The sequence below is a fragment of the Terrapene carolina genome, unplaced genomic scaffold (genome assembly GCF_002925995.2).
Source record: "Terrapene carolina triunguis isolate 2854851 unplaced genomic scaffold, T_m_triunguis-2.0 Scaffold30318, whole genome shotgun sequence".
NCBI lineage: Eukaryota > Metazoa > Chordata > Testudines > Emydidae > Terrapene > Terrapene triunguis.
The window spans coordinates 114,355-139,070 of NW_020694669.1; the positions used below are offsets into that span (position 1 = coordinate 114,355).

Sequence of the window (24,716 nt, forward strand, 5' to 3'; positions counted from 1 at the left end):
ATTATTGTAACAGAAACTTCCAGTCAGGATCTGTCCTGCTCTGTCAGCAACTCCCACCTCAACCAAGGGAAAGAATCCATGGTCTACATCGCAGGTTGGTGTCCATGAAAGCCACACAGTTCAGCAACTCAGAAAAAATGTGATATGTTTAATTTAAGTATTGGATTTACAACGTGCAAATGCATAGAGCTGCTCTGAGGCTATTCATTAAACACAGCGTGTGTTGAATTTAGGGGAGGTTAGACTTCACGAACCAGCCTTCCAAGCTGCAGATGGAGTATAATGAAACGTGACTAATTTTGGTGGGGAGTGTTCAATAGTGTGTTTTATTGCTAACAGTTGCAATACGCTGGAGGGTAGGGATCAGATACAGAGGGACCTAGACAAATTGGAGGATTGGGCCAAAAGAAACCTGATGAGGTTCAACAAGGACAAGTGCAGAGTCCTGCACTTAGGACGGAAGAATCCTATGCACTGCTACAGACTAGGGACCGAATGGCTAGGTAGCAGTTCTGCAGAAAAGGACCTAGGGGTCACAGTGGACGAGAAGCTGGATATGAGTCAACAGTGTGCTCTTGTTGCCAAGAAGGCTAATGGCATTTTGGGCTCTATAAGTAGGGGCATTGCCAGCAGATTGAGGGACGTGATCGTTCCCCTTTATGCGACATTGGTGAGGCCTCATCTGGAGTACTATGTCCAGTTTTGGGCCCCACACTACAAGAAGGATGTGGAAATATTGGAAAGAGTCCAGCGGAGGGCACCAAAAATTATTAGGGGTCTGGAGCACATGACTTATGAGGAGAGGCTGAGGGAACTGGGATTGTTTAGTCTCCAGAAGAGAAGAATGAGGGGGGATTTGATAGCTGCTTTCAACTACCTGGGGGGGGGGTTCCAAAGAGGATGGAGCTCGGCTGTTCTCAGTGGTGGCAGATGACAGAACAAGGAGCAATGGTCTCAAGTTGCAGTGGGGGAGGTCTAGGTTGGATATTAGGAAACACTGTTTCACTAGGAGGGTGGTGAAGCACTGGAATGCGTTACCTAGGGAGGTGGTGGAATCTCCTTCCTTGGAGGTTTTTAAGGCCTGGCTTGACAAAGCCCTGGCTGGGATGATTTAGTTGGGAATTGGTCCTGCTTTGAGCAGGGGGTTGGACTAGATGACCTCCTGAGGTCCCTTCCAACCTTGATATTCTATGATTCTATGCCTGGAATTGAATTGGCATTCACAATGGAGAGGGAGTCTTGAAAAAATTCCGTAGTGTAGAAAAGGCCCCTTTGTGCAGCCAGAATGGGCTCTCCAAACTGGAGCTGGGAGGGAAATAGTTTCCTGTCCCATGAAGTTTTTCAAATTTTCAAAAAATTTCCTTTTCCCCATGGGGAAAAAACTGACACGTTTCAAAAGTTTTCATTAAAACAAGAAAGAGAGACCTCCCCCCCCCCACTTCACAATAGCCTGCTGGTCAGGACTCTTACCTGGGATTGGGGGTCAAATCCCTGCTCCAAATCAGGCAGAGCAGGAATTTTACTCTGGATATCCCCTGTGAGTGTCCTAGCCACAGGGCTAGTGGCTATTCAGGGGTTTTGCTCCTCTGGTTTTGACTAGAAATCCCATCCTGGACCCAAGAACCTTTTTCCTGTAAAATATTTGGTTATGATGAATTGGCGTTTTCTGACAAAACAAAACAAAAGCAAAAAAATTTAGTTGAAAAATTCCTGATAATTTCTACTTCCAACCAGTGGCACATGATCACCACAAAAGTCCTACTAGTGATACATCTGTTCTATCAACGTTTTCAAGTTAATGAGGCTTTGTCTTGCAGATTCTTTCTTCCTGGGGGCCTGCCCCTGGAATGTGGCTGTGTACATACTCCTGGTTGCTTTGGGTTTGCTCATTTTCATGGCCAGCTACTTCTTCTGGAAGCAACACAAGGCAAAAGGTAAAGTTATAAGGGGAGAGTACAATGTACTCAGAGATTTCCTTTAAAATATAAATTAGTCTAGAGTGGAGGTGGCTTCTCCATAGTTAAAGATGCAGCTACATTTTTATTTGAAGCCATATTTTGCATCATCTCTAAATTTCCCAAGAAAAGTCAGATTACCATAAATTGACAAGGAGTCTGGTGGCACCTTAAAGACTAACAGGTTTATTTGGGCATAAGCTTTCGTGGGTAAAAACCCCACTTCAGATTTTTTACTCACTAAAAAAAGTAAAACCAGACTCCTCATTCTTTTTGTGGATACAGACTAACACGGCTACCTCCTGATACTTGGTACCATAAATTGGAAGTTCTGGACAAGGCCCTGGGTGTAATTTGTGAGGGAAATCTGAAGTCTTCCATTACTTTTTGGCCATATCTTGGGAAATAAATGAAGGGCCTAGGAGCCACATGAAACATATCACTTGATTCCCATTGCTAATGTCTAGTGTGGATGAAACCAAATGATAAAGCCAATGTCGATTAATTTAAAATATGAAATGATTAGATCTTCACTTTAGAAATTCAGAGTGCTAATAGAACACCTGCGCAGTGCAGCGAGAGAGACACTTTCCCGTCAAAATGCCCTTAGCCTAAAAAAGCTGCACTGGGCTTGGGAATAAGAGTTCTGGGCTCATATATGTCACTGATTGGTTTTATGCACTTCACAGAGAGCACAGCCAGATATTCTACACTAGCAGGGTTAAAGCAGCAAATCTTTTAAGTGAAGACAAGCCCTTGATGTCTTGTACTAACTCAAACAGAAGGTCTGTGGTAGACCCAGGAATTGAACTATGGTCACTGAAGTCCCAGGCTACGGTTCTAACCCCTACCTCTCCGAGGCCTGTCTGCAAAGGTTGCCACCCCCTTTCTTAGCTCATCAAGCTTTAATGCAGAGGACCAATGATTAGCTAAATAGAGACCACTTTAAAAGTAACACCTGCAATTATTATTTCCATTTCCCTTCCTGCAGCCTGGCGTTAACTGTCACCACCCAAACCCTGCTCTGCATAGGGAGCTATTCATTTCTTCATGGGCTTTCCCATGATGCTCATCACTGCAGTGTCTGAGCCTCACAAATTGCCTGCTAGCTCTGGTAGTGTTAGTCCCATTTCCTCTCCTGTAGCCTGTTTTTTCAAAGAATCTTTTATCCTGCACAAGGGTCAAGCAATGGTGCCTGATCCTATGGGGCTGCTGAGGGTCCCTTCCTGAACTGTCAGACAACATGCCAGTCTCGCTCTGTCACTATTCTCCTTTCCAGCAATTCTGTGTTTTTCTGTACTACCAAGTTCAGCTTGGATAGCCACTCTCCGTCACAAGAGGCTGTTCTCCACAGGAGTATTGAAATGGGCTGTGACTGAAGTCTGGGTAACTGAGGAGATTTGGTTGTTTTCATGCTGTTGGGCCTAGCTCAGAACCAGTCCAATACAGCCAAGCTGATCTTTATTCCCCAAGTCAGTTGAGGAGGATGCACAAATAATTTACAGGGTTTGGGTTCCAATTTGTTTTAAAAAGTTATTAAGATTCATAGTGAACAGGAGAACTTTAACCATAGATGGGAGGAGCGCTACGACAGGCAAGTGCAGACCCCTCTGATACACAGGGCAATGGGAGTGGTTATATGGAAGCCTGTCGATACAGTTCATTACCAGCCAACCAGTGCTCTGTAGAATGTGCAGCATTTCTACTGGACTCTCCCCCTTTCTAACAAGTCTCTCCTCTTTTCTCATAGTGGTGCATGTTGCAGAGAGAGTTAAGGCTCTTCTATGGGAACTGCGTGGGGGGAAATCTCAATCTTTGGAACAATTTGCTGGTGCCTCCCAGGCAGCTGTTAGGGGATCTGATGAATGAATGCTCAACACGGTGGTTATTACATGCAGAGCACTTCCTGCCCCCCTCCTACCCTACAGTGCCCCCCAGAGAGCCCCAAGGATTGCAGGAGTTTGCCCCACATGAACAGGCAGAGGGTGTAAGCAAGTGTATGTTACAGTGACCCTTCATTCTGTCACTGACTGGGATGTCAATGATGTGAAGGTGTTCTCACTTCCTACTAAGTTTATAACATAACCTTTATGTAGACGGTGGCTGGGGCAGAGTGGCTTGGAAAAGGCCAATCTTAAGGCTTTGTGTAAACTGGACAAAAAAAAAGTTTTGCCGACAAAGCTACTGCCGCTCCTTGGGGGTGGAAGTTTTTTGTCGGCAGGAGAGCTCTCTCCTGATGACAAACAGTGGCTACACTGCACGCCTTTTAGCGACACGCCTGTAGCGGCACAGCTGTGTCACTATGTCACTAAAAGGTGCGTAGTGTAGACATAGCCTCAGGAGCAGAACTGTGAATTTTCAGCCTTTCTGACATCTTAAGCTTGTGTTTTGGTAAATTTTGTCACTAGAACATTATTTTATGGTTTGTTTTAACCACAGCCTCGAGTTCTTAAAGTTAACAGTGTTTTCCATTTGGGATAATTATCTTTCCATTGACTTTTATGGGACAAGAGCAGGCCCTAAATCCAAACTCTTATGGGATTATTTATGTGATATGCTAGTTATAAATCTATAATATATTCTGTTTTTGTTTTTAGGGAAACTTGTTGCGGATCTTGGTAAGTATCATAACCCTCTCCCCGTTATAAATCTTGTTCCTTGTTCCACCAGGGGATGGAGCTTCCCTGATCCATGCACCCTCCTGACCCGACACTCTGCACCCCCTCTGCCCTTCAACTTTCTGATGGTCACCATTAGCTGACAGACTCTGCCTCTATACTCTTGCTCATGAGTCCCACCCTGGCCCATGACTCTTATTTGCCTATCCACATTTACATGGCCACAACATTCATTTCCCACAGTCTCCCTAACATTGACTCTTGCCAACTCCACTCACACCTACTCTCCCTACACTTAAACAGAACAAGGACATTCCAACACAAAACCATTCATTTCCAGTTAAGCCTGAGCATTTATATATAAACTCCAAGGCTGAGATCAGAGCATTCTGGTACTAATACAGAATGAGGCCAGTGTCATGTTGAAGGATCACACTTAGTATCAGAGACAATTATGCTTTAAAACCAATACCAAGAATTCAGTTCTCCACTCATGAACTTTACTCCAGTATTGACTTCTTCAAATTTAAAGCTAGGAGGGAAGAGAGAAATGCAATCATGCCACTGTGTTAGAGTTCTGTTTGTTTGGGGGACTTAAAGAAAACAACTGCAAACCATACTTCACATTTTTTAAAGTGGAACCTTAAGTTTTAATTTCCATGATTTTAAAAGTTTGAGAGTTTAAAATAGTTTCTTGTCAGGGTTTTCTGGAGGAGGTTGGTGGCACATCTGCTCAGCCTGAACTCCAGAGTTTTGGGTGGTTATGTGCGCATTGTAATGTTCTTTGAAATGTGCCCAACAGAATGGTATGCAAGATACAAGGAAGGGCATATGCATTTTTTGACAAATTGGCGAAAAACAAGCTGATAGGCTGAGGCTCTCATAATAATTGAAATAACAGATCAAAGTACATCTACTTACAAAGACATAAAGTAAAGCAAAAACTAAATCTAAGATATTCTAGATTCTGACTGATTGTATTGTGGCCTCCATAGAAAGGTCTATTTGTGTCACACTGTCAGTCACTCTCTTGTAGCAAGGCACCTCCTCTACCTTGGCAGGCTCAGCGCTTCCCCCACTGACAGTGGGGGAGCCTGGAGTAGGTCATCCCCACTCTGGACAGTGTTCATTCTCCCACTTGGGGGGGTTATTTCCCAATCTTTTCCTGGGAGGTCTCGGGGCAGGCCTCAGCAGTGCTCCTCCGCCAAACAAAGAAAACAAACAAGAAACCAATTCCAACACAAAAACGAAGGTGATAACTTTTCCTACCCCCCACTCTGAGGGCAGGTGACCTTGTTATTGGCCTGGGGTGCCAGCCCTTCCCCTAGAGAGGCAGTCAGTTATGTAGTCTCCCCTGTATGAGGAGAGCAGCCATCCCTCCCCGCCCCTCCTCACTCCACTCCACTCCACTCCACTCCTCTCCTCTCCTCTCCTCTCCTCTCCTCTCCTCTCCTCCTCCAGCCTTTCTCCCTGCTACCACTAGCCTTGCAGTAGCTTGTCTCACCTCCTGCCTCCTCACCAGAGGAGGGTTTTTTAAAGATCTCGGGCAGCTCTTAATTGGATTCAGGTGTCCCTAGTTGACATGAGGTAACTCCTTCTCAGCTTATAGGGAAAAGGGCCTCTATCATTAGGGCTAACACATTTGCCTTCCCCCACCCTCTTACAGCTGTCCAGCCTGACTTTGTCATACTCCTTAATAATCATAGTGCAGTTACATTAAATTACAGTCGGAATTATCCCCAGGTACCTGGCAGCATGAGAGCTCATCTTTTGCCCTTTTCTTTCTCTAGAGCAGGGGTTCTCAAAACAAATTTTTTGGTGTCCTCAGAGTACGGCCACCAACTCTTGCTGGTGGCCGCTATGACAATTTTTGCTAAAATACTTCGTTAACTTTAGGGAAAACATATAAATATGAACATATACACATCCAAATCATAGTAATTTATTTATGTAAGGGTTTTTTTGCAGAATAAATAATAAAAATAATGTACAGTTGTCTCAATTCTTTACTAGACCTAAACAGAATAGAAACACAGATAAGGTGCATGGCATTCTTGTCTTGTTGTTTCTTTTGCTTTTTTGGTTGCATTTTTGTTCTAGACTTGATAGCTAGTAAGTCTGCTTCTGTGAAAAATGATATTTGTTTATATCTCTTTTCACAGCAGACTTCTTAGCTAGCTGAGAGGCAGTGAAAAGTTATATTAACAAACATATAAATATCACTTTTCAAAGCAGACTTACTCAGCCCTGGCAATCTGGGGGATAAATTAAGTTTTGGATGAAGAGGTAGGTAGGGAGGCAGTGGGGGCCAGGGGTGATGGGGTGGATGGGTCAGGGGATGGACCCTGCCAGGTCCTGCAGGTGGGGGGCCAGAGCCTGTGACCAGAGCCCACCGCCGGGCAGTTGGAACCTTCCTGGAGCCTGCTGCCTGCCACCCCAGGGCTGCAGCCGGAAGCCAGAGCCCCACTGCCCCTGGGAAGTGGGGACCTCACACCAGCTGTCTGCTCCTCTGGTGGTGTAGCTCCAGAGGGGGACAGTGCCAAACCTATCCTGGTGGTCCCAGGGGAGGGGCCGCTGTTTTCCCCCACCCCTCCAATCACTGCCCAGAAGGCTGTGGCCACAAGAAGAGACCCTAGTGGCCACTTTTGAGAAACACTGCTCTAGAGACTGTCCAATCTGAAATGGAGAGCGAAAGAGGTAAACGTCTCGGCCTTGGCAATGTGTTAGCAATTGCATGTAATGTCTCCAAAGAAGGGGGAAAATGAGAGTTTGTATCTTTATCTCTGGATCATGTGGTTAATGGGATGAGGGCTCATGGAAGATCCCTGCTACTGATGCAACAACCTCATGATCCTGCCTAGGAGCTATAGCAGCAGACCCTGCTGCAGCCACTGCAAACCCAGCTCTGTCAGCAGCAAGAAGAGTTCATGGGCTGGCAGCAGGAGGTGCAACTGTCCCAGCAAGAAAGGACTCGCCAGTGGAGAGACGGTCTCCTGCGACAGTTCACAGATCTGCCCAGGGTGGAAATTTCAAGACCACTGGGGAATTGTCCTGGGTGTTGGAAGCCCAACCCGTCCTGAGAGATGATATGGAGGATTTTCCAAACACACCCAAGAAGGCTGCAAACCCCCCTGATTGGGGTGGGGGGGAAGGGGGCTGGATCAGCTTGCTAATGCTTTTCTCCATGGTTGAGGATCAAGCTCCCTATAAGGCTTTAAGTGAGAAAGAGGCCAAGTCATGCCCCTCTCTGACTCTGTCAGCAAAGGCACCATGAATGGTCTGAGCCAAACCCTTTCCTCATGGGGTTTGTCCACAGACAGTAGCCCGGTCATTCCTGGACAAAGCTATTCCCTGAATTAAACCTTGAGTTTAGGACAATGAACGAGAGTATGAATGCATAGTCTTGCAACAGTTAGGGCTGGTCAGAAATTCCAATGTAACAGTTTTCCATCAAAAAATTCAGCTTCATCTGAATGTTTTGTGGGAACGTTGATTTTGATGAATTTTTTTATGGGAAAAAGTTGAAATGTCACATTTAAAAATGTCAAGCTCTTTTGTTTTGGCATCATCATTTTGACTCATTTTGTTTTGACTTTAATATTAATATGGATATTTTCATATATGATAGTACTGTATTTCCATAATATATGTAGTATTATGTCTACAATCTATATTATATTTAATATTTTAATATATTAATGTTTAAATGAAACATTTTAACACTGTAGAAACCAAGCATATCTATACTTTTGAAACAAAATGTTTTGATGGACCTGAATTCAGTGTTTTTTTGAATGTTCATAGGAAATTTCAAAATTTGAGGGTTTTATTCTGATTCCGAGCATTTTTTTTTCCTGCAATGTTGGAACTTCGCACTGAACAGAAATCCCTGTTTTGATCAGCTCTAGGAACAAAACGTGCGGGTCTAGCCACCAGGGGCTCAGAGCTGAAAACAGGTCTTCCAGCTGAGCTCAGTAAATGCAGTGCTGGAAAGAGACAGGGACCCAGCTGCACCTCTTGGTGCACAGTGGCATCACTGACATTATAACTAGGGATTGAAAAACACTGTCACTCTTTGAAGTTCCACCCACAAACCAAGCTCCTCCCACTTGGGATGCTGTGACAAAGTGGGGATTTTCCCTTGTTATGTTGTATGTGAGTCTTACTGTTGAGCCTATGTGAGTTTTACTGTTTTGCATGAATACTGTGTGTGCCTCAGTGTCCCTGTGTGCTGCACCAATACCTCGGTGGTGGGAATAGGGGTGTGTGACTTTGGTTGAGACCTCTGGGGCAGGTGAGGCTGTCCTGCTGCTTGCACGTATTCTCTGACTGGTGCCCTTTGTAACTTGAGACCCAGGAGAGGGATGCAATCAGGTGATGACCATGTGACCCTTTGCCCGGGAAGCGAGACCAAGACAAGGAGGAGGAGCAACAGGGGTGTCTGAGGTCAGGTCGCTCAAAGCTGGCAATCTGCTTGAGGGGACTGGAAGAGGGGGAGTCCAGGGCTTCTGGCCCAGGACTCCCCAAGATGGACTTGGCTGAAAGTCACTGACTTCTGTGCTAACAAGTCCTGTTCTACGCTGTGTTCCTGTCGACTAATAAACCTTCCATTTTACGCTGGCTGAGAGTCACGACTGACTGCGGAGTGGGGGTGCAGGGCCCTCTGGCTTCCCCAGGAGCCCTACCCGGTTGGACTCGCTGCGTGAAGCACACAATGTGGAAGGGGATGCTGAATGCTCCAAGGTCAGATCCAGGAAGGTTGAAGCTGTGTAAGCTTCTTGCCCTAGTGACAGTATGTTCAGAGAGCGGAGACATGCTCCCCCAGAGTCCCGACTGGCTTCATATGGAGTAGTGCCAGAGCATCTCCTGGTGACTCCGTGACAGATGCCAAAAGAAGATGTCACTCACAGTAGGTTGTGCTGTCAGGTGGATTCCTCCAGAGAGCACATGTACCAATATGACCATGCACACTCTTCAGGGCTATTATTATAGTGGGAGCTGGTAGCAACATCCTTCTGTGTAAGTTGCCTAAGGCTTTCCATTATAAAAGATTCTTTCCAACTTTTTCAAAAGTTTATAATTCAGCCGAACCTGAATGGAATATCATGAGACAAGTGAAAAGCACTTCTCTAGCCCCAGGGCTTTGTTCCAGCGAAATAGCATAGTCTACTGCAAACAATGGAAGTGTTAGACTTTCTCCAAAAGAAGATACATGGATACTGTGCTTTGACTTTTTGTTGCATGTTAGAGTCTCTCTGTAGGGGCATTCATAAATGTTGAGAACAGAAAATACCATTCTGAGCATCCATCCTGACCTACTGCTGATCTACAGGCCAGAGAACCTCATGCATGGACTGCTGCCTCAAGATCATACCTTCTGGTTGAGCTAGAGCAAATGTTTTAGACAAAGATGTGATCTTGAATTATGTGGAATGGTTTCTTCTTGAATAGTCAGACAATAGACCAGACATTATCAGTCACAGCCTTAAAATTCCCTTCCTTCCTAATAATTCCATATTTTTCAATATTGCCAAATCCCGATCAGCTCTGATCTCACAGCAGACAGTCTCTAATCCACACAGCATTTTCATGCCACTACGAACATGAGTCACTGACTGTGAAAACTGGGTTGCTGTGCACGGCTTCAATATTATTGACCATGTCCAAATATTTTATATTCTGGGGAACTGTAGACTATCTGTAGAGCTCAGCTTAGAAGAAAGCTAGTATATTTCAGATAATATTTATTTATCTTGCATCATGGCATTTTGTAAAGATGGGATTTGGGTTAAAAAACAAGACCAAACTGAGGCCCTTTTGGCTATATAGTAACTATAGGCAATGGGAGTAGATCTAAAGAAAGGTTGCTGATATAATTAATTGTCTAATAAAAAATGCAACATTTAAGAAACATTCTTCTCTATATTTCTTTCCTATTTTCTTTTAGAGAAACATCTTGCAGAAAAAGGTAAGGTTTCTTTGATTTCTCCCATTAAAATGAACAAAGTTTGCAATAAGTTGCCTATATTATTATTATTTTATTTATTATTATTTGTATTGTGGAAGCACCAAAGGGGTCAGGGCCCTATTGTGCTAGGTGCTGTGCAAATATATAACAAAGAGCTGGTCTGTGCCCCAAAGAGCTTACAATCCCAAATATAAGATGCGAGACAACAGGTGGATATAGACAGACTGACGGGACTCACCATGATTGTGATAAGTACCAGTCACAGCTCCCCAGCTGTCAAGTGATTCATAGGCTTTCTGGCAGAGGTGAGTTTTAAGAAGTCTCAAGGTAGCAGCCTCCTACTTCCCAGCTAGCTATTAAGAGATTTTCATATAGACCAGTTACAGTTGCATAAAGGCAAAACCCACCCACACAAGCCCTTAACAGTAAGCAAACAACAAGTGCAGAGAACTCTCTGAACACTGATGCATCATGGTACCCATTCTTTATAGTAGCCCCTTGTCCCCTCTAATGGATAGGGAAACACCCCTGTATGTGACACAGTCCCCTGACTGACTCTCACTAACCCTTAGTGATGCCCTCAGCTGCGTTAGCAGGTGCTTGCTCTGGCCCAGTGTGTGCTGGGGAAAGGGTGAGGCAGGAGTTAAGCTTTGACATTTTAATGCAGAGTGGATTAATGGGGGGTGTGGTTCCTTGCCTGGGGAAGGGAGCTCCCAGCCTGAGCCCAAGGAGGCACTGAGAGATGTGCCAGTTCTGTCTCCACAGCCTCACCCCATCTCTGCTTATGCCCCCCGCCCGTACTGTCTCCCCCAGCCACCCTCCCCATCCCTGCTCTGGCCATCTCCCCACACAGCATGGGCCAAGTCAGGGGAGCCAGCCCTGTCCCCTATCCTATGTTCCCCTTGCATGTTTCCCCACATATCCCTTTCATCCCAAGCAAGGGCGGAGAGGCCTAGGCAGCACTGTTGCAGGAGCAGGCAGGCATGGAGGGAGGGAGCTGCAGTTGGAGGTGATGCCAGGGCAGAATCTCCCAGCTCAGCAGCAGAGGCCTCTCCTCCCTCAGAGGAAGGGGCTGGGCTCCCCAGCTCTGCTGTGCCAGCAGTCCTGTCTGCTAAGACTCATGCCCATGGGGACACCCCACCATCCATCCATGCCCCATCCCTGGTGATTTCCCCCCACTCAATAGCATCATCCCTTCCTGCCCACAGCACTGGTCTAAGCAGCCTCCCTCAGCTTATATGAGGAAGGGTAGGTGTAGGTTTTGCTCTGTCCTTTAATCACTGCTGTGAGAATGTTCTTCACTTGTAGTAATAGATATAAAATTCCCATGTAGTTCACATTGGCCAGGGATAGAGTAACTGGAAAAATTCATAGATTCCAAGGCCAGAAGGGACCACTGTGATCATCTAGTCTGACCTGCATAACACTGGCCAGAGAACTGCTCAAATAATTCCTAGTGCAGGAAAAGAATATCATCTTGATGTAAAAATTTTCATTGATGGAGAATGCACCACAATCCTTAGTAAATTGTTCCAGTAGTTAATTACGCTTACTGTTAAGTTTACGGAAATAAGGCATAATTTTTTTTTAATTTCATTAATTTTTAATTGAGCATTTCCAACCTTTCTGACACTCCTTGTTATTATTAGTCTTATTTAAGTATAATCCCTTATCGTTAACAAAGATTTAATTTGTGATAAGGTCATGGGAATTCTTATAATGTAAACCACCCTTTAAATGTATGTTTGTTTCAATAAAATTTCTTACCATATATCTATTTCTATTGATTTGTTTTTAGAGAAGCTCCAGAATGAACTTCGTAAGTGCCATTCCCACCTTCCCCCAATATAAACTTTATTATAAACTATTTCCTCTTCTGAGGGGCTGGTGCACAGGACAGCTCTCATCTCCCTGTATCTACTTTGTTTCAGAATTGAGAAGAGTTCAAATATATCAAGGTAAATTCAGCTGATATTTTATTCATGTCAAAATTGGGGAGATCTTTGCCCCCTTTCCTTTTGCAATGAACAGGCTCATAGTAAGAGTGACAGGATTCAAGTAGTATTTTCAGAGAGATGGGACAGATGTTCTTCTTTGGGTAAAGTGGTGATTAGTGAGAGGGAATTTCCAACCTTTCCGGGCTTACACTGTTCTGACAGGATCATTTCTATTACACTGCTCAATATGCTCTGCTGAAGAGCAATTTTCCACACTCCCTGATTTAACTCTCCATCCCCTTCTAATGGAATATGAGGAAACAAGGAGCATGTTGGTCGTCCATGGTGCTGGGGAGTTGGACTCTCTAAGGGATGCTGAGGGTCCCAGAGAATATGGTCATCAATTTTACCTTATACACCTCTACCCCGATATAACGCGGTAAAGCAGCGCTCCGGGGGGCGGGGCTGCGCACTCCGGCGAATCAAAGCAAGTTCGATATAACGCGGTTTCACCTATAACACGGTAAGATTTTTTGGCTCCCGAGGACAGCGTTATATCAGGGTAGAGGTGTATTTAAAGATTTGCAATGTACAGTGGACGGGGGATTGCTAATCAGATGTGGAGCCTTTCCCTGGTAGGCCACTAGTCTCAATGTCACCAGGTGAGGCTGATTGTATGGATCATAGTGCAATGAATAGCTGGTGACAGTTCAGTTACAAACAATTAAAGACTGTGCTCGTTATCCTGAAAGACTCATATTCATGGCTGAACGCACCACAGAGACTCACCTGCCCATTACCCTTGGAAATGAATTTTGCATGTGTCAGGTTTGAGGCAGATTGGCAGGATAGCGTAAGAGAATCTTGCACTGCCGCCACCTGTACTGTACCTGGACAATAAATACGGAAAGAGTTTAGCAGCCAGTGTTTAAATGCTTCTCTCCTTCCCAGAACTACATTCATGCAGCACTCTGGCTCAGTATCTGTCAGCAGAGTGTCAAGCGTGCTCAGAAGAGAGGGTGAGTGAAGAAAAGGAGAGTGGGGTGGGGCTCTCAGATGCAGTTTAAGTTGTTACCATCACAGAAAGTACCACATCTTTAGGGTTAAATTTAAATCATAATTCTGGAAAAGGAAACCTGGCAGGTGTAAATTAAAATGACACATGGTGGAAAACCCAGAGAGAGAGGGATGAAATGGAGGTATAGAGAAAATATATACCTGAGGCTTCTGAAATGACACCTCACAAGATGCCTCAGCCTTCAGTCAAGACTCCATCTACACAGTCATGGAAATGGAAGGACTCAACAATCTACCCATGAGAGGGGGTATCTTGGGAGAGGGAAAGCAAAAGGTTAATCTTGATCGAAAGTGTCTCATGTTTATGAAATAAAAGTAAGTAAGAAAAAAAATGACAGGTCAGAAAAAGGCAGTGAAGGATGGTGTTTTTTAAAAACTGAAACTAAAAACCTGTGGTGTTGATTTTAATTTTTAAAGAAATAAAAATTGGATAAATTATAGCCAGATCACTGCTAACACCTCTAGCCAAGGTTGCCAAAGTGTTTCCATTACAGCATCTGAATTCAGTTGCTCATGAAATGTTCACCTCTAGGACTGAGATTTTCCATTCCCGTCTCTGCCCTAAGGTGATACCTTTTTATAAAAAAATAAGGTTTCAGCAAAATGGTCCAGCCGGTCTTTAGTAAGAAAAGAATCAGGAAGAAATTCATTTTCCTCTCCCCATTAAACTTAAGTCTTAGTGCCCAGTCACTCACTCACACACATCCACTGCACATGTTCCCTAGCAATACTACTACATTAACAACTTATGTAACTTCACGTTAATCCACTAAATGTTAGTCCTGGGCATTAGATCCTGCCTAGAGGAGTCCAGTAGATGAGGTTTCATCTTCTTTCATTTTATGGTACAAAGTGGTAAATAAATGTCAAAAGACTTTTAGGCTTCTGTTTGACAGCCCCAACACAATTAAACAGCCCCTTGTTGGATTCATTACAAATTTTCTAGAATTAATCTATTGTGCTGTGGGACCTTGCCTATCAGTGATGAGGCCAATACGACTCTTTGGGAGGATTTTACAGCAGGAGTGAGGTCTGCGTGGACTCAGGCTTATAATAAAAATTCAGTTTCAGCCTTACCTAGGGAGTGACTAGGGACACTCCCTAATATGGGGGAAAAAACAATGTTCTAATGTTTTAAGTGGCTTCTGTGTCATTTGTTTCTCATATGATGCACCCACGTCACTCACTCATGACAGACTACAGACTATTGTCCCTATTCCCATGCCAGGTACCTGGGAACCCTGGACACAACCCACCCGACTTCTCCTCAGGCTGGAGCCCACAAGGGCCTGGCTCTCCCAAGAATGCAGTGAGAGGCAGTGGCAGCCAGAGCAGCAGTGGGTTGGGGGAGTTTCACCTTCAGCGGCTTGGGGCCCTTTAACACAGAGCCACCGGCCAGACTCGAAGCTGAATGAAAGGGGAAAGTAGCAGAGCAGTGTGTGGGTGTAGTGGGGAAGGTTTTAGCTGCTTTTCAGGGGTTAAAATTTCCCTTGGAGGGAGATGCAGGGAAGAGTGAGACAATGAGGCTGATAGAAACCATAAATGGTGATAAGTAGATAGAACAGGATATGTCCATGCTGGCAGGGAGAGTGGGGAGCTGCAGTGAATCTCTGCTCGACCCCAGCAGAGCTCCCTGGGGCCCAGGACCGAAAGCCAGGAAACCAGGGAGTGCTCCAGCTGGGATGGGGCCGGTGGCTTGGAGTAAGTACCAAGAGCCAGTATTCACATGGGTGAGGAGCTCTAAGAACAACTGCTGCTGTCGGTTGGGTGATTCTGAGCTCATTATTAGTTTAAGAAGAGCACTTGGTGACCAGGCCAGGTGTAGGGTATAGGCCATTGGTGCCCCCTGACTTTGGACACCTTCCACACATGTGGAATGCCAGAGAAGGAGTTTGTGAGGGAGACTAACTGTGAGTGGAGGTCATGGCTGTCTGAGGCATCTGTACTAGTAAACTCCTTTAAAGGCTTCAGGAATGATGAGAGCCAGGTGACCTTGACAATCACACCACAGGATGGCCCTAGCAGTTATTACAGCAAGGCCTCTGTAATTACTTCCCTATTTCAGAGTTCCCCAGAGCAATGTGAGGGGTTACATTGTGCGTGTCCCATCAGAGTGATGAACTGTTACATGGAGTAGGGCACCAACTGACAAGCAGGGCATTATAAGGTGCCTGATGGCTGGCAGTTACATAACCCTAGTTTATTACTGGACACTAATATGTCTGTTTTATGGACAAGGCTGCCGGAAGACTCCAGTAAAGTGAAAGGTATTACAGCTGCATGTATCCTGGCTGTTCTAGACTTCAGAATTCACTGTTAACCCTGGTGCTACCCTGAAGGGAGAGTAGTTTCAGAGTCAGCAGCTGCGCAGGCCATTGCTCACTGAGCATCGCCACTGGTATCACCGGTATGTTTGCCACTGTCTTGTACTGAAGCCTGGTGCAAGGTGGGGGCAGGAGGCAGGATTCATTTATTCAGGGGGAGGGATAGTTCAGTGGTTTGAGCACTGGCTTGCTAAACTCTGGGTTGTGAGTTCAATCCTTGAGGGGGCCACTTAGGGGTCTGGGGATTGGTCCTCCTTTGAGCAGAGGGTTGGACTAGATGACCTCCTGATATTCTATAATTACCTTTATTTTTATGCAAGTTCTTTTTTTTGTTTGACAACAAATCAGCATGCGCTGTTGGCCAAAACTGCCCGACTCCTTTTGATGCTGCCTACTCCTTCTCCCTGCTCAACTGCACCTAGAGCTCATGGGATGTCCCTGCCTCCTGCCTCACCCTGTCCCCCCCACTTGCTCAGTGCTCCTAGAGCTCATGGGGTGTCCCTGCCTCACCCTGTCTCCTCCCCCACACACACACACCTGCTCAGCTGCATTTAAAAATCCCAAGGCACAGTTAAGAATTATAGGTCAAATCCTTAGCTGTGTCTATTGACGTAACTCCCCTGCAGTCAATGGCATTAATGCTGATTTACACCAGCTGAGCATCGGTCACTGCCATGATGACTACTACTGGGATTGGGCCTGAAACAGCCCATAGGCCCAGATAATCTAGGACTGTTTGGGCTGGTCTACACTGGGGCAGGGGGGAGGATCGATCTAAGATACGCAACTTCAGCTACGTGAATAGCGTAGCTGAAGTCGAAGTATCTTAGATCGATTTACCTCAGGTCCTCATGGCGCAGGATCGACGGCCACAGCTCCCCCATCGACTCCGCTACCGCCTCTCGCTCTGGTGGAGTTCCGGAATCGACGGGGAGCGCGTTCGGGGATTGATATATCGATCCCCAATAGATCGATTACTACCCGCCGATTCAGCAGGTAGTCTGGACATACCCTTTGATGTAACTGTCCTATACATTTAGAAACCTGTGTGTGCCAGAAGTGTAGTATCAAAACAATACATTCCCTTTACATATTTCCTTTGAGACTCCGTAAGGTATGATCCAAAGCCCATTGAAATCAATGGGACTCTTTCTATTGACTTCAGTGGACTTTGGATCATACCCATAGTGAATAAAGAGGGACTAGGTGACTTGGTTTATTTGGACCTTCAAAAATCCCTTACGAGAAGGTATTAAGGAAACTGAGTAGCCATGTGGAGAGATGTAAAGTTCTGGCACTGGATCAAACTGGCTAACAGATAGAAAGTAAAATGTGATACAAAATGGTCAATTTTGATACCAGCTAGAAGTTGAGTGTGTATTACAGTGTTCCATACTAATACTGGAGTTATTTACTTTTATCAACTCGAGAAAGAGTCCTGGGCATCATTGTGTGCAGCTCCGTGGAAACCTCTGCTTAAAGTGCAGCAATGGTCAAAAAGCAAACAATGTTCACATGCACATATATGCAATGGAGAATAATATGAAAAATATTACACCACTATATAAATCAATTAAATGCTCTTATAACGCCAATAGGCCAGGGGGATTGAACCTGGGATCTCTAGAGCTTAGTGCATGAGCCACTACCGCATAAGCTAAAAGCCATTTGGCTGTTAGCTAAGGCTATAAAGCAGGAGCAGACTCATATTTTTTCTCTCTCTCTCTCACTCTCACTAGACGGGACAGAACACCACACCCAGGAGGTGTGTGGATTACACTCTCACCTGGATACTATATGATGGGGCCCTTCGTTTTTGGTTTTTATTTTATATAATTTTTCCCAGGAATTTATCAGTGTTTAGTAATACAACAACAAAAACAGGTGAAAATTAGTGGAAAAAACTACTAATAATTTTCTGGGTAAATATCGGGGTTTATTTTGGTGGACAGAAGGACAGGGGAAAAGAGTATTTGGTAGGTTAATGCTTTGATGAATGGAATTCAATGTGGTTTGCTGCAGAACTAAAGCACAACTCAAAACACAATTCCACCTTGGAGTTTAAGAAAACAACCCCAAATAAAACTTTTCATTTGAATAAACAGTTTATTGTTGTAGACTTAGAACTATTAGCCTATAAATATTTACATTTAATAATTGGGCCACACCATTTGCAGTGCATACACTCAACTTCATCCTTTCCTCCTGTTTTTGGTTTTTAAAACTTTTGAATACTTCCTTGTGTTCTGAAATGTATTCTGATACAGATTTTCATTTTCTTCCCATTTTAGTGTGTCAGATCTTTAAATTGTTATCTGCTAACAGCTTGAAATGTGTACGTGGTTGGCATGAGATTCATCAGTATGTTCAGATGTGCATGCACTTCAGAGCTTGCATATGTGCCTGTTTGTTTATTGTGTGTATCTTTAGATTAGTAAGTAACTGTGTGACTCATGCCCTCTCACTTGGGGTGCGCTTTACACTGCGTTGCTGCTGTGTCCTCCAGTCTGGACAACCCACAAGTGGCCTCCAGCATGTAAGTCACTTCCACCTATGTCTGTGTGCACTTGCAAACTGCCAGTCACACTCAGACTCTCACTAGCCCAGGGGTGGCCAAACTGTGGCTTATGAGCCACATGCAGCTCGTTTACTGCTAAAGTGCGGCTCGCGGAGCCCTTCATGCACCCTCCCCTCCATTCTCCACCTACCAGACTGGGGGTGGGGGGAGAGCTTAGGACCTTTGCCTTGCAGCTGGGTGGTGGGGTAGGGGCTTCAGCCCAGAAGGGAGGGGGGTCTCGGGGTTTCTGCCCAGTGGGGTGTACCTGCCTGGGCTTGGACTTCAACAGGAGCTGGGCTGAAGCCCCGAGCCCAGGCCCCAGCAGGTGCACCCCAGCTTTTGAACTTCTGAAGATTGTTGTATGTGGCTTAGAGGGCCAGTAAGTTTGGCCACCCCTGCACTAGCCTGAATTACAGAGCAGGGTGACCCCAGCCTACTCCCAGTCCCAAATTTTCCCCCAAAATATACATTTTATACTGTCCAGCTCTCTCCTGGACAATGCAAGCTTATATAAAGTCCGTCATTTTATTAATAAAAATGAGATACACAACTCCTATTATTCCAAATGGAGTTCCCAAACACTTCAAATCAAACACACTGGTTTAGATAAAACAAGTTTGTTAACTACAAAGAGATAGATTTTAAGTGAGTACAAGTAATGAGGCATAAAAGTCAGAAATGGTTACAAGAAAAATAAAGATAAAATGCAACTAATGCCTAACTTAACAAACTGTGGTACATTCACAGCAAAGTTTCTCTCACTACATACTCTCAGTATTCTTACTGCCAAACTTCTTGTCCAGGAGCCCCTTTTCTGTGTAATGGCTGCTATTATGTTTTTTCATTTTCACTACATCTCTTTTCCTCCTTATTTCTTAAGTTTTTAATTATAGTTTATCTTTCATTGTAGCTTATTTCATTTTCATTTCATTCTTGCTTTACTTAATAATTTTCTAACAATGTTTTTCTAATAATTTCTTAGATTACATCAAGACTAGTTACTTTTTCCTCTCGTTTAATTGTACTATTCTTCCTTTAACGTTCCCACTTTTCCCCTTCTATCACTGCCTTTTTTCTTTCAAAGTACTGTCCCATTTGTCACTGTTCCTACTATTTCTGTCTGTCCTGTCCCTCCTGAACTGGATTGTCTCCCTTCCAGCTCTATTCCTGGAAACCCTCTGATGACAACTCGCCAACTGGGGTCTGTATCCACTGGCTCCCCACTTACTGTGTCCCTTCTTTTCTGGTGTTGGTTGCTGTCTCTTTTGCTACTGGCCTCTCTCTCTCCCAGTACTGGGAAGCTTCCTCCAGACTCCACCAGCCATTTCTGCTGCTGTCCATTTAGCCTGCACTCAGCAGTGCTCTGGGAGAGCTGAGGCCTCTCTCCAGCATTGCTTTCCCCCCTTTTCCTTCCCCACAACCCATCCCAGCTCCAGCTCACCCCTTTTCAGTTGCCCTGCAATCCTTGGAGTTCTTGAGACTCTCCCCAGAACAGTTATTTTGGGTTCCCCTCTTTTTAAAAAAAAGAAATTCTAAACCCAATGCGGCTGCCTCCGAGCTGCCAACCTGTGTTCCTCCCATCACTCCTTTGACCCAACATTGTCCAATAAAGGCAGGGCAGAGAGTAGGCTGAGTGGGACAAGGGGGGATATTGAGGCAGGAGGGAGGCTGAGGGGGGTGCACAGGACAATGATGGGGCGGGAGATGGAGGGGATTGAATGGCAGCTGGGGGCGGGGGAAGGAGAGTCCCTTCCCAGCAGCCAGGGAAGATAGTGTTGCCAGTTTTTGCCAACTGATCAAGACTCACAGGATTTTGGCATCTGCAGGGAGAGCTGTCATGATGACACAAGAAGTTCCTCTCGTCCTATGATTTTCAGGGCAGGCACGCACCCCAAGCTCTGTGTGAGAGCCTCCAGGCTGAGGACACAGATGTGCCTTGCCATACAGGAAAGAGGGGTGTGGGGAGTCAGAGTAGTGGTGCTGCTGGCACTTGGACAGAGAAGTCCCAGGGCAGGCGAGTGGGAACTCAGAGAAGTGGTGTAGCTGGGTTCCAGTCCTAGGGCAGTGGGAGACAGAAGTGTTGCTGCTGGGTCATGATAGCACAACAGTAAAAAACACACAACCTAGACTAAAAAACTATTTGATTTTAAGAAAGCCTCATGAGTTGAGGATCTGGCTCCTGACTTTTGATGTCTTGAGGCTGGCAATACTGCTAGCATGTTTGCACATTAGTAGGGAAGACAAGCCCTTCCAGGGCATGGCAAGAGGTGTTTCTCTGCAGTGGTGTTCTCTTCCTTTGTTCCCTATTATCACTTTCTATATAATTTAATGGGAAAACATAGTAAAGCTGGTTCATCTCTCTGGAGAGGCTGAGGGAGAGATAGGGAAGGTTTTGAATCTCAGGCCTGAATCAGTTGATGCTTTTACTCTGCCAGTAGAATGAATCATTCTGGCACTTTCCTGAGCTCTTTGATCTACTCCCTGTTCAGAGCTGGGTAAACTGGAGGAAGAAGAGTCTCTAATTTGCTGACAGCTCAGACAGATTATGTCACAGAAATGAATACAACCTTGCCTAGAGCCAAGATCTGCCTCTAAAACTCTGATTTTTCTCTTTCTGCAGCCAGCGTGATTCTGGATCCAGTCACTGCTCATCCTGATCTCATCCTGTCTGAGGATCAGACATGTGTAACAAAAGGAGATACAACACAGAATGTGCCAGACAATCCTGAGAGATTTGATTCTTCTGTGTGTGTCCTGGGTTCTGAAGGTTTCACATCAGGGATACATTACTGGGAGATGGAAGTGGGGAATGGTGGTGACTGGTGGGCTGTAGGGGTTGCCAGAGAGTCTATAAAGAGGAAGGGATGGCTCAATTTTAGCCCAGTGGAGAAGATCTGGGCTGTGGAGTGTGACTGGGGTAAATACCAGGCTCTTGACTCCTCTGTGATCCATTTGCCTCTGAATGAGCGACTTGGGAAAATTGGGGTTTCTCTGGACTTTAAAGAGCGCCATGTAGCATTTTATGATATTGATAACATGGTGCCAATATACACTTTCAAAGAGGTCTCTTTCTCTGATGAGAAAATCTTTCCTTTCTTCTGTATCTGGAGAACTCCAGGAAAATATATCAAACTGTGTGACCGAGAAAAGAGTTAGCCCTACATTTTCAAGTGTCCATTATTTTTTTGGTGCCAGCACTCAAAATTAGTGGGCACTTATGAAAATTTAGAGCAAATTACCTTACTGTGCCCAGAATTCTGTACCTTTCAAACCTATAGAAAACATGAATGGTCAGGAGAAAATGTCAATGGAACAGGATTTACCCAAGTTATTTTTCTAACTGTGACGGGTTGGATCACAGAAACCCCCTTGGGAGCTGTGACCTGATGTGCAAAGACTACCTCTGCTCCTGTTTTCCCTGCCAGCTCAGGATTCCAGCACCCTGTCTTGCTGAGCCAGACACTCCCGTCTGCTCCAACACAGACCCAGGGTCTGAATCACTTGTCCCAGAGCTGCAAGTTTACCCGAAAACAGCTCACAGAAGTGTGCTTGTCTTTAGCACTCAGATGCCCAACGGGGTCTAAACCCAAATAAATCCGTTTTACCCTGTATAAAGCTTATGCAGGGCAAACTCATAAATTGTTTGCCCTCTATAACACTGATAGAGAGATATGCACAGTTGTTTGCTCCCCCAGGTATTAATACATACTCTGAGTAAATTACTAAATAAAAAGTGATTTTATTAAATACAGAAAGTAGGATTTAAGTGGTTCCAAGTAGTAACAGACAGAACAAAGTAAGTCACCAAGCAAAATAAAATAAAATGCACAAATCTATGTCTAATCAAACTGAATACAGATAATCTCACCCTCAGAGATGCTTCAGTAAGTTTTTTCTCAGGCTGGACACCTTCCAGGCCTGGGCACAATTCTTTCCCCTGGTACAGCTCTTGTTCCAGCTTAGATGATAGCTAGGGGATTCTTCACGATGGCTCCTCTCCCCCTCTGTTCTCTTCCACCCCTCTATCTATCTTTTGCATAAGGCAGGAACCCTTTGTCCCTCTGGGTTTCCACCCCCCCCTCACTGGGGAAGCACCAGGTTAAAGATAGATTCCAGGTCAGGTGACATGATCACATGTCACTGCAAGACTTCATTGCCCACTTGCCAGCACACACATATACAGGAAGACTAACAGGTAAATACAGCTATCTGCAGACAATGGTCCTGGTTAATGGGAGTCATCAAGATTCCAAACCATCATTAATGGCCCACACTTTACATAATTACAATAGGCCCTCAGAGTCATGTTTTATATTTCTAGTTTTAGATACAAGAGTGGTACATTTCTACAAATAGGATGATAACACTCAGTAGATTATGAGCTTTGTAATGATACCTTACAAGAGACCTTTTGCACGAAGCATATCCCAGTTACATTATATTCACTTATTATCAAATCTTTATAAAACTATCCCAGTTACATTATATTCACTTATTATCATGTTTTTATAAAACCATATAGACTGCACAACGTCACACTAACCTCTAGTATTCTGGAGGCCAAGTGTGATAAATGAAGGGTGAGGGGAGGAGAGCTCCCTTTTATGAACACACAGCCAGCCAGTTAGCTGTAAAATCCCTCTTGGTAGCTGTTCTCTGCTTGCTTTTCCTGTAAAGGGTTAAAAAGTCCCCAGGTTAAAAAAAAAAAAAAGGAGTGGGCACCTGACCAAAAGAGCCAATGGGAAGGCTAGAACTTTTTAAAATTGGGAAAGAACTTTCCCTTTGTCTGTTGTTCTCTGGGCTGCAGGGATGGAGCAGCAATGCTATAAGCAGGAATGCTATGTAAGGTTTGAATCAGGTATGAAAAATTATCTTCTGTACCTAGGAGGAATTATTTGCATAGGGAATGTTTAGATAAATGCCATCAGGTTTATTTCTTTATTTTGGCTTGTGAATCTCCTCTCTGCTAACCCCAGATGCTTTTGTTTGGTTGTAACCTTTAAGCTGAACCCTGTTTTAGGTGCTTAATTTTTGGAATTGCTCTTAAAATCTAGCAAAAGCCTAAATTCCAGATGTATTTTCTTTCTTTTTGTTTTAAATAAAATTTTACTTTTTTTTTTTTAAGAACAGGATTTGGATTGTTGGGTCCTAAGAGATTTGTGCCTGTGCTGTTTGATTAGCTAGTGGCAAAAGCTAATTTCCTTTGTTTTCTTCACAGCTCTTCCTGGAGTGGGGGTGAAAGGGCTTGAGGGTACTCCACAGGGAGGAATTCCCAAGTGCTCCTTCCTGGGTCCAAGGGTTTTTTTTGTTTGTTTGTTTGTTTTTTGCATTTGGGTGGTGGCAGCATTTACCAAGCCAAGGTCAGAGAAAAGCTGTAACCTTGGGAGTTTAATACAAGCCTGGAGTGGCAAATATTAATTTTTAGAATCTTTGTGGGCCCCACTTCTGCATTCCAAGTGCAGAGTGGGAATTCAGCCTTGACACCAAGTCTACACAGGGTCTGAATGAGCTCTTCCCTGTTCCCTCTCCTATTGATGGGCTGGGGGGAAAGACTTCAGGAGCAGACCGTGTTCGCATAGGCATACCTACTCTGCCTACGTGCACACCATGATTGAGCTTCTTTGCCAAAATGATCAGTTATGGCTGGTTTGGGGTTACAAATCACTTTAGTACTCGAATACAGGTGTAATGAAATGTTGTTATCCCGATTGTATGGGTAAAGGACAGCAGAACTGTTCATAGCATGCCCTGACAAGGTTTCATTTAGGGTGACCCCCCTCACTCACTAAGCAGGGGTAGGGATGCTAAATCCCAGTGAAAGGGAAAGAGGGTGGGGACAGGTGGTTGTACCTGGTGGCATGGGTGTTGCTGAAGGAATCCTAGACATTAATTGAGTCTAATGAGCTCTGTGGTGAAAGTCAAATAAAGACTGGAGAGGTAATCCCAAAGCAAAGGGGAAATAAGGTGGGATAGTAAAATGGGGTGTAGATAGGTCCTGGAGAGAGGAATCTGGGAAAGAGAGAAGGTAGGGATTGACTCCCCCCCCCCCCCCCGGATAAATGTTGATAACTGTGAAGTAATGCACATTGAAAAACATAATCCCAACTATACAAAATGATGGAATCTAAATTAGCTCTTTTCCCTTGTGATGCCATATGATTGGAACATGACCATTTATATCATTAATATTGCAACAAATCTTGTACAAAGTATGTCATGTGTGGTATTAATGGAAAAGTTACAATCTATCAAATATCACTATCCTGTTTGTATGCACATA

The 24,716-nt window shown here is 44.6% G+C and overlaps 1 protein-coding gene across 1 annotated transcript in view; it reads left to right on the forward strand.

Moving 5' to 3' along the window:
• The window catches only part of LOC112125669 (butyrophilin subfamily 1 member A1-like), a 69,408-nt gene extending 47,816 nt beyond the window's left edge, over positions 1–21,592 (forward strand). Inside the window, exons 3-9 of the mRNA XM_026662785.1 lie at positions 2–94; positions 1,818–1,934; positions 4,553–4,573; positions 10,521–10,541; positions 12,340–12,360; positions 12,473–12,499; positions 21,057–21,592. Of these exons, the coding sequence (XP_026518570.1) occupies positions 2–94; positions 1,818–1,934; positions 4,553–4,573; positions 10,521–10,541; positions 12,340–12,360; positions 12,473–12,499; positions 21,057–21,592 (836 nt within the window). The remainder of the gene's footprint in view (position 1; positions 95–1,817; positions 1,935–4,552; positions 4,574–10,520; positions 10,542–12,339; positions 12,361–12,472; positions 12,500–21,056) is intronic.
• Positions 21,593–24,716: the final 3,124 nt, after the last annotated feature.